Here is a 10,761-nt window from a genome sequence, read left to right as displayed (position 1 = left end):
CCGAACTGGCAAGCAACGAGAGCTTGAGCGACGACACGGACACGGCGAGAACGACAACGAACGAGACCGACCCAGACAATGGCATCGAATGCCCTACCGAGGAAGTCATGCCTACGACGCCAAAGATTGTGGGACCGAATGGACGAGGCGAACTACGCGCATCTTCCCACAACAGCTTTGCTTCCGAGGGCAACCACGGCGAAGGCGAGCAAGGAGTCGCAACGAATTTGTCCGATCAGCCGCGCCACTTCACGACAACGCCGTGCCACCGCAGGCTGAACGAAAGGACAAACGGCTCCCGAACCGTACGAAACGCACACCTCGAGCAAAACAACGCCCTCAACGCACCGAACTCCGCGACTTTCACGGAACGCATCTCGCCACCAGACGAAACGCACGCCAACGTTCCCACGCGCAGCAAACCCGCAAGAAGCTACACAGACTCAATCGCCGATGGAAGCGACGTGACCAACGCAACGCCGTAAATACTCCCAAGTTCACGTCCCACGAAACGAATCCCACGGTACGCAAAAAATCAAGTCAGTTTGAACTTCGCCGACCTCTTCGAAATGAATGCCCACTAAACGAAGTTTATCCGGAGCAACGAAAAAAAAACAAAAAACAAAACGCCAGCATCGAGCTACTGCGCAAACGTTCGTGCACAGTCGCGTCTCTGGATACGAACGGACGTCAAACAACGCGGACACCCACAGAGCTCGCGGATAGCTCCATCGGGCGCAAACTCGGTGAAGGACCTGGGGACAGATCCTTCTAAAGGGAGGTCGTGTCAGGGGCTACGAAGAATTCGCTGGGGGCCGACGAACGAAAGAAAATAGAAGAACGAACGGAAAGCGGAGAAGACGGCCCTGCAGCGTATACGACACCGCCACAGCTTACGCCGCCAACGCCTCTCCGAGACGCCGCCAGTGTTTATACCTACCATCACGCGGCCCCGAGCGGCGCCCGCGTTCATACGTGCTGTGTACGAGTGGTTCGGATTTCGGACCCTCGCTTGCGAGGGTAAACTGAACTTCGTGCGCAGAGAGTCGCCCCACCGCCGCTCATCGCGACGGACGTTCTGAGTGCTCTTTCCCCGATCCTATAACGCAATGTAATCAGTTTTCCTGTCATTAAACAGTTTAATCTCTTTCCAAGACAAGTCCTTACTAAAACCGGCCACCTCTGACACCGCGAATTCGTTACATTCAGGTCGATTACCGCAACACCTTCGTTACGTGGAGGTCACAAATACATGGACTTCTATGGAGATGGAGTTGGGGATTGGAAAAAATTTGTTAAATCCAGGAATTCGTTACATGGAGGTTCGTTACATCCAGGTTTAACTGTACAACTTCGTGCGGAAATACGTTCGATCCTGCCAAGATTGCCAACGCCGAAACCCGCCGGTACCTCATCTGTGTGGTCCATTACAGCCGCTGCCTTGCCCAGTCAAACCATTTGATCGTGTGGGCATTGATTTGTACGGACCGTTACCCTGCACAGCCGCCGGAAACCGCTGGACTATAGTTGCCATCGACCACTTGACGCGCTATGCTGAGACCGCCGCTCTACCAGCTGCTACCGCACGGGACGTCGCCTTGTTTCTCCTGCGGCGTTTTATACTTCGTCACGGTGCGCCTAAGGAGCTACTCAGCGACAGGGGACGCGTCTTTCTGTCTGACGTCGTCGCGGAGCTTCTTAAGGAATGCAGCGTCATCCATCGAACGAGCACTGCCTACCATCCACAAACGAATGGCCTCACAGAGCGCTTCAACCGTACCCTCGGGGACATGTTGTCCAAGTACGTTGCGTCTGACCATGGAAACTGGGACCTCGTACTCCCTTACGTGACGTACGCCTACAACACCGCCATCCAAGCGACGACGGGTTTTTCTCCGTTTTTCCTTCTATATGGGCGTGAGCCATCGTGCATGCTGGACACCATTCTTCCCTACCATCCTGATGTATCTGAGTGCACGCCGATTTCTGAGGCTGCCAAACACGCCGAAGAATGTCGCCAGCTTGCCCGTTCTTTCACCACTGAAGAGCAGGAGCGACAAAAGTCCATTACGGCTGGAGAGCCCGCACCCGACTTCGTTCCCGGTTCTCTCGTGTGGCTCTGGGTACCCACCAGGACTCCTGGCCTGTGCTCGAAATTCCTGTCGAACTACCAGGGGCCGTACCGTGTTGTCGAACGTACTTCCCCAGTGAACTACGTCGTCGAGCCGCTACCGCCTTCCCAGGATCTCCGACGCCGTGGACGTGACACAGTGCATGTTGCTCGTCTGAAGCATTATTATGACCCGCTCGTCTCGCCATCACCTTGAGTCGCCAGGATGGCTACCCTCTTTCCCGGGGGGGTGATTGTAGTGAAGAATGTTAGCTTTGCTCCCGAAAAGCATCAGAGTCGTCATTACCCAGAGTGGGTCATGTTGACCAGTGCGAGCAGCGTCATCATCAGCAAAAAGACTGTCGGTAATCCTCATCGCCATCGCCTGGAGTGACGGGGTTCTCTCGGTCTGCTTCGATCGGCTCGTGTCCGCTTCCCTGATCCGCGATTCCTAACCTCTCGCCTCCAGAAAGATCTTCGTCAATAAATCACCTTTCAATATATATATATATAGCGAATCAGAATAGGAGATGAGGGGCTCGTAGAAAATAACACAGAAATAAGGGTTGGCAGTCAAGAAAACCTCAGAAAGCAAAGGGGAGGTTGTGGTAGGTCATTGAAACAAAGAATTTGGAAAGAAAGAAAGCGGAGAAAAAATGCCCGCCAGGTGGGATCAGAACTGCTTATCCGTGTGTGTGTGTGGGCGTGTGCCTGTGTGAGTGCGCGCGCGCGTGTGGGTGTATGTGCGTGTGCACGTGCGTGCGTGTGCGCCCGCGTGTGCGTGTGCGCGTGTGTGTTCGTGCATGTGTGTGCGTTTGTGTGTGTGTGCATGCATGTGTGCGTACATCCGCGTGCGTGCGGCGGTATGTGCGTGTGCGTTCGTGCGTGTGCGTGCGTGCGCGTGGGTGTGCGTGCGTGCACGTGCGTCTGTGCGTGCGTCCGTGTGCGTGCGTGTGTGTGCGTGTACGTGTATACGTGCGTGAGTGTGGGTGTTTGCGTATTGTAAGACCCTTGGACAAGGGTGAACCAGGGCGTTGATACGGCGCTCGAGTCGGTTCACAACACCAGATCCAGAGTGATGATGATGATATACGAGCGAAGGGGATGGGGTAATGTTAAAAAGAATGATTATGTCACGGCGACAAGGGAAAGCGGGAGATGGTCCATAGTGTATAAACAAGTTCCTGCAAGTGTCGGTGATGCCCTGGCCGCGGGGACGCGACACACGCGCTAACAATACTTTTCCCTCCGAGTGGAGGCGGGCGCCTGACCGACAATGTTCATGAAGTGCGGCGCAAAACCACAGCTTCAAATGTTTCGTGAATTTAGTCTCCAGTTCTTACCGCCAAATTTAAACATGAAAGTGAAGGGATATCCACGTTTTTGGCTACGAATAGATTTTTACCCTGTCAGAATGTTCCATGGACTATAAATATTGTGTGGAGGGAAGTTTTATCTTTTTCTACTATCACTATTCCACTGCAAGAACCTGCGTCCAACCCTCGTCACAGTTATAACCTACCCACAAAGGAAGGTTGTGCAGAAAAACCATGCTTTGTTTTGTGCTCTTTCCAAAGAAACCACTCATCAACTTACAAAGAGCTGCTTCAGAGGCAGGTGTGCTTAGTGAGAATGCCTCATGAAGACAGCACTTTGCCCGAAAGCACATAATGTGGGCGTTGTGGCAAAATGTTTGCCGGTTGATACTGCTCCGCCTGGTCATGCTGGATTGTATCACCGTCAGAGAACAAACCCTTACTCTCTTTTTACTCTCTGTAAGCGGGTGGAAACCTCCCGGTATATTATTGCACCTCAGCAGCCCGGTTTTGTAGAAAATAGATCTACTTCAACAGCCGCACTTACTTTATCAGAGGCTCTTAATTCCGCTATACATCAGAATAACATAGCTGTCGTTGTTTTCCTGGATATTAAAAATGCATTTGACACGGTTTATCATCCCATCTTGCTGCATAAATTAGAAAGGAATGGCTTTACAGAGAGCAACCTTAAATTCTTTCATAGCTATTTATCCTCCCGGAAGCAAGGGGTACTTATTAATGTTTTTTTGTCGGACGTTAAAGAGATAAGTTTCGGTGTACCACAGGGCTCCGTTATGAGTCCCATATTGTTTTAACTTTATATAAACGATCTCCCAAAGGCTCTTCACTTCTCACAATTAATAATGTAAGCAGATGATGCCGCTCGTGCTGGTTCTAGAACATCTCTTCAGGTAATTCAAACCAGAATAACCAGTAACCTGAAAAACTTGTCTGCTTGGTTTTTTGAAAACCGCTGACACTTAATGTAGAAAAAAGTTAGTACGTCATTTTTCACTCTAGGTACAAGATCACCCACAATTTTTTCCACTTACTCTCGGCAGCTCGTTAATACAGCAAGTCGCGCATTTCGAATACCTAGGAGATATTTTTTACTGTCATTAACACTGGAAAGAACAAATTAATAGCATATGCAAGAAACTAGCTTTTGGTTGCCACGCGGTCTTTAAGGCGAGATATTATTTTCCGTGCAATAAAGTTATTCCTACCTCAATAAAGTTATTCCTACCTACCTATTTTCCGTGCGATGTATGACGCTCCCCCTACTATGCATTCTGTTATTCACATGTCAGTTATTGTTGTGAATCTCGGGGGCAAACATATAAAACCTACCTATCGCATTTACTTCGTATGCAAACACGAGCATTGACTGCGTTTACAACTGATTCAGGTGTTTCCAGGAACAACGTTTTCCGTGATACTCACGTAGTATCATTTTGGTCCTTGCATGACTACAAAACTTCGCTCTTGATCAACAATATAACAAACGCCACTTCTCCGCTTCCATTAAGCCTTTTCACCTTATCCTCTTGTAGTAGAAGGCAAGCCTCCAATTTCAATTTCAACCTTCCCAAATGTAACAATGTATATGGTGAACGCCTGATAGAGTTCAGGGGAGTCAAAATATGGAACGACCTTCCGATAGACGTTAAAGCAGGGAGAAATTTTAAAATGGCCGCTAAACAGCATTACAACGCTGGTGAATTTTTATCTTAAACTTTTTCTATGTGAGTCCTCTTTTTAGTGTCAGTATTTTTCTGTTGGATGTGTTGTGTCTATCTGTGAGTATGTAAAATTCTAGTTGTATGACATGTAACCTTGTGTACATCTCAATTTTTCTTGAGCCCTGCACGCTCTGCCGCTTAAGTGCTTCTCAATTGCTTTGGAACTGCTTGTAATTTTATATTAGACCGGCGACCAGGCTTGGCAGCTATCGGTCCAAGCAGTGTTCTGTAATGAAATAAATCTTCTCATTAAAAACAAACAAGGGAAAATCTTTACAACGCTGTTAAAGTTGCGCAGTTTTACTTCCTCTCATAAGGGGTTGATGGTTCCTCGAAAAGAGAATTTTTTTAGGCGAGGTGTCTAATTTTTGAAAGATCCATAGCCCTTTCCTTAATAAATAAGAACAGATCGGAGAGGACGCGCTATTGAGCGTTTAGTCTTGAAACGTCGGCCCGATATTAAAGAAGTGCGACTATTAAGGAATGCGCGTAGGCGCTGCGTAGCGATGGCGATCCAGGGAAACTCTAACGTAGTTCTGGTGTTATTGAGTGCTCACCTTCTGCTTCATTAAAGCGTTTTTTATTGAGTTGAGTGGTTCTCGTATTGTCTTTCGTTTATCGTGTATGTTCGCGGTGCCACCGATTGTAACCTGGAAGTACTACCGCGCTCAATGTCTCTCGCAACACGCCAGCGGCTGCTGGAGCTGCACCGTTGACTAAGGTGGCACCGCGCATCGAGGCGCTCCAAAACTAACGGGAAAGCGGGTGCAACACTTCTGTAAATGATTGATTATCACGCTAAGGGCTTCACGCGGGTCAGAATTTCTGCGAGTAGTCTACCAACCTGAAAGAATTCGCATTTTTCACCATCGTATGCATAGTTATAACCCCATTCCCAGTACGTAGTCAATATTCTGCATGACTAAGTTCTAGAAACATTTCCTTTCATTCCTTTTACCAAGAAGACAACTTACTACGGAGTCTTTGAATCGGGTTTTCAGCCATGATCAGTTTCCTTGTACTAGGAGAAGTAGGGCCTCCCTGTAGTCTCCGGACTTGTCTCTCTGTGAAAAAATGGATTCTCCTGAAACCAATTTGCAGCAAACACTGGTTTTGCCAAATAACATCATATTGTCGCTGTCAAGTTATAGCGCTGGGCTAGATTATAGGTATTTTGGTTGTTCATGCCACAAAACTCCAGTTAGCGTTCACCCATTATTTCACTATGCAAGTGCAACAACAAACCAGGGAGACTTGCGGATTTAGGATACAGGGCCAAATTCTTTTACAGATATTCCATATGTTGCGCCACTCTTCTGAGGGATTTTATATTTCTCTCCAAGCCAGACAATTTCCTACCTTCCCAAGCTGAGAGGTTATGCCACGTCAAAATTGTTTCCGATCTGATGGCGTGATTTCGTAGCCGTTTCGGTTATACATCGGTTTCTTTGACGGTCTGTTTGTTTATTTCAATTTGATTGCGGTGTGTATTTGAGTTATTTTCCATTTCGAAATAATACTAGAGCCATCGGAATTAGAAGTGTCTCAAGATTAAAAAGTTCGTAACCTCCTTTTTATCTGCGTAAAGTAAAAGAATGACTAACATGAAAGATTGCAAACGCATTTTGTACAGAGGATTTCCAAGGCAGACGTTACAATCTCGGGCAGAACACAAGCTTCGACGCGTACAATACGCTGCGCGAGAAGCAGTTGAGCCGTATTTTTGCAGGAATCTGCGACCGCATTTTTAGTGCCAAGCAGAATGTCGTATGCTCTTCGATATTTTGTCGGTGGCGTGGGTGCAATAAGGTTCCAGAAATCGATGGTACCAAAAATTAAACTCGGGGCCACCACGGCTATTCTGCAGTGGAGCATTTCCAGACCTCCACATTCGGAACGGAAAATTTTCTGGAATGCGTCATGGGACTGAGAAGGCAGGTGCGCAGTGCAATGACGTTCCCATGAGTATGCGATGGCAAGGTAAAAATCGTAAAGTTGGGGTTTTTGTACTAAATTCGTAAACCGGAACGTGACTCTTGGCCTAATTTTAACATAATAATGCTTAGCACGATGATAGGCATAGTGTAACGGTGACATTGCTACAGTGGGGGAGGGGTTAGGTTGTTAATTCAACAATCTCACCCCACCCTCCCCCGCAAAGTGTTTGGCTAATGACGGTGACAGGTGCCGTCAGAGACCAACGGACAATGCATGAATTCTCATTTCGCTAAAACCTTACGTTTTGCCGAGATTTCTTATATACGTCCAAGGGCGAGTGCCCCGTAATGACAACAATGGACATCAGAGACACGCTGCTAATTCAACACACGCTGTGATGAGGCCGCCTGCGCAACAAGTTCGTCTTTGCAACGACAGACGGATAGGATGCTCCAGAATGATAGTTTTTGGCGTGTTTAAAATCTTTCTTAGCTGCAGAGTGCACTTTGGAAAATTTCCACTGTGATTGCGCCGAATATTCACTCGCCGCTCGTATTTCGCTCCGTAGGTTACTAGTTTACTTTTTACGAAGCATTAATCCCTCCTTAAAACGTCGAGGCCTGAGGGAACAGAAATGACCACTTGGGGTCATTTTATTTTCCTTGCTAAACTTCTTTTTATTCTTTTCGCATAACGCGGAGCCGGGAGTAAAGAAAAAATACCCAGGGCATCAATGCACTGGTAAAATTACGCCCATCTTCTCGCGAGGGGAACCCTTATGTGATGCGACGCATCGGGGGGTTCAGTTGGCGTTTCCATTGGTTGATTCTCTATGGTCGTAACGTTGCCATGAGCGTTTGGGGTGACGCTGGTATTGGATTGCGTCAATCCACTCGCTGAAGGGACCGTCGCTTCCATCACGTGTTCATCGGAAGAATCAAGCCAAGCACGAAGTCATCAATCGAAGTGACGCGGAGTCGAACGAGAGCGAGCGCTGACAGAACTGCCGCAGCGCAGTGCCCGCTTTATATTCACAGCGCCTGAAGGAGAGGAGAGTCGCGCATGCGCGCGCTTGCGCGACGAGAGCGGAGCGAAGCGAGCGAAGCGCGCGCACGCAGCTGTTGTTTATGATAATGAGACGGAGTGAGAGTGTTGCGCACAGCTGTCGGAGCGAAGAGCGGAGGAGAGTCACGCATGCGCAGGTGGCGTGCGGACGCCACCGACGCCGACGCAGGAGGGACATGCCTCAGACCAAGAGATGCGTCGCATCTAATAATACAGTCACCGTGGATGCTTTATGGTGTAACTGCCGCACGCGTCTAATAATTATCCTAAGTACAGGCACCACCCCTATAAGACTAATCCCGCCCGTCGTTTTGAGCAGCACCGTAGAGTCACAGCATTCATTGAATGGCGTATAATGGCAAACACCAAATAATGTCAGGACTGAGGTTTGTACAATACTCGCGGGCAGCAATGATCCCACACTTCATGCATTGAGGAAGCCTACCACCAGCAAAAACTAAACTCTGTAAGCATGTATTGATTCTCGGCTTCCAATGATAAAAATTGAGTCCCATTATACCGTGCATATGAAAAAGGGTATGTTCAACAGCATAAACAGAAACAAAGAGGGACAGGAATAAATACAGAAAAGGGCATTTGGTTCCTCTTATTGCTATTTTGAGCCATATTTGCGTCTATTTGTAACGATGGAACCATCGCTTAGCTGTCCACTCGTGGTGGTTTCCCACTTACCTCATGCAGCGGTCCTGTGGTCATATTCATAGTTCTAGCTCAATGAATACACCACTGTCTCAGTTTGCTTCATAACCAGCGAACATCACTAGTGTTGAACAAGTTTCCGTGAGGCTGCCGAACGCCGCTGCTGCGTTCCTCAATCATCCACGAAACGCGTCATCACTACCAGTCGGGAGCTAAGACTCCGGCAACTAGAACCGAGCTCCCTCTTCACGCTAGGATTGCACGCAGCTGCAACTGGACAGTTCAAAGGGCGATCGCCGACAGTGATATTACGGCGGACGCGAAATAAGGTGTACAGGATTTGGGCAATCGTCGCTCCTGCGGAAGGGAATTCGCTCTCTTCCTTTGCTGTGTGCACTTCGCTCGGTTGTAAGGTTTGCGGGACATGCCAGGCGCCATCATACCAAGTGATTGCCCGAGAAGAATTAATGCCGGGCACCAACATTGCTTGACGTAACTACAAGAAGTGGCAGAGCATTTCTCCGTGCATCTGAAAAGCAATAGAACGCTTGCGTAGGAGCAGAAACAAACTGAAATATCCCCAGCAGAGTTTATGTGCACGAATGACAAATATCACTTTATTAGGTCCCGGGGCACCGTCACCACCTGAAACCTTCTGCCAAATGGTGGGTGGCGCCATGCGCCTAAGCGCCTGTTGCACCACCTAGGTCCCAAATATGCCCTCTCACATACTCATACTCTCGTATTGTTGATGAAGCGAAGCAATGCCTGCCAGCGACACGTGTTTTCGGGCACGTCATAAGCTACACAAGCGTAGATGTCCCGTCCTCTGTCTCATTAATCATAGCCGTTTAAGAACAAGCAAATACAGCGTCTCACCATATTTTTTTTAAGTGACCCCCCCCCCCCCCGACTGTATTTAGTACACCGTTATAGAGAGCAATGCCCACGCCTAAACAACTCGCGTGACTGCATGCCGCGGAGAAATGTCTCCTCGTCGTACCCGTATGGCGTCTTGCAGCTGCATCTTGAAGTTCTTGGCGTACTCCCCTTTGATGTGCACAAGGTCCACTTCGCAGCGGGAGACGATTATGCGTACAATCGTCTTGTCACAGGCAATAACGCCCTGCGCCTGAGGACAGCATAAATTAACATATTCAAAATCTTTGCGCTTCTCTGTAGTACTTGAAGATATTTTTAAAGAAACTGCCACCAGTGTCTACGGGAGTGTAAATGGGCAGAAGCAAACGGGCGCTAGAGAAACACAACCATTTTTTTGTCCGGGACGTTCCTCAGCGCTCCTCACTTTTGCGTCGTCAAGCGACTTTTCCATTAGAAGGTTTATGTTAGAGGTGTAGCGGCTTGCCTGATTTTGAGAGAGAGGGAGAGTAAATGTTTTTTAAAAAGGAGAAGAGGTCGGCCGGAGAAAGTGATCTTGGTACTGCTACTTCCCACTGGGGGAGGGTATTGGGGATAAACAGAGAAAGGAATTAATATGGGAGGTATGGTAAATGAAAGTGACATCGACAAATCAACTATGTACACGCCGTAAAACCTCACATACAACTTGGAGCTGAATCGTACGAATACAGTGCACTTTTCAGCACCTTATTAAACGTCCCATGAACGATTTGGGTAACCACAATGGCCGTCCTAACGGCGGCCAAAAGCACTCGCATGTTACGAACGTCTATGAGCTGTAGGGTACTAGTTCGCCTAACCATTAAAATTTGGAAGAGTGCTCTGGAGAAGACTGCTGTGGTTTGACAACCGCTGTCAGCCATGGATATTTGTACTCCTTAGGGTGTCAACAATTCTCATGTGATAGAATCTTCTTTAGATATTTTAATCACTCAGGCGTTTTTAATTGCGTAATAATGGCACCCTAGAATCCTTCTTATCTGGTCGTTTTCAATCGCTATATTTA

The 10,761-nt window shown here is 48.0% G+C and overlaps 1 protein-coding gene across 1 annotated transcript in view; it reads right to left on the bottom strand.

The window, feature by feature from the left end:
* Nucleotides 1-9,330: 9,330 nt before the first annotated feature.
* The window catches only part of LOC144139851 (annexin A6-like), a 73,169-nt gene continuing 71,738 nt past the window's right edge, over nucleotides 9,331-10,761 (bottom strand). Inside the window, exons 13-14 of the mRNA XM_077672096.1 lie at nucleotides 9,838-9,966; nucleotides 9,331-9,363 (exon numbers count right to left, since the gene is read on the bottom strand). Of these exons, the coding sequence (XP_077528222.1) occupies nucleotides 9,331-9,363; nucleotides 9,838-9,966 (162 nt within the window). The remainder of the gene's footprint in view (nucleotides 9,364-9,837; nucleotides 9,967-10,761) is intronic.

The sequence above is a fragment of the Haemaphysalis longicornis genome, unplaced genomic scaffold, assembly GCF_048455015.1.
Source record: "Haemaphysalis longicornis isolate Haplotype H1 unplaced genomic scaffold, Haemaphysalis longicornis Haplotype H1 scaffold_5, whole genome shotgun sequence".
In the NCBI taxonomy this organism is placed as follows: Eukaryota; Metazoa; Arthropoda; class Arachnida; order Ixodida; family Ixodidae; genus Haemaphysalis; species Haemaphysalis longicornis.
Note: the sequence above shows the minus strand (reverse complement) of the source record. Positions and strands in the feature narration are given on the sequence as shown.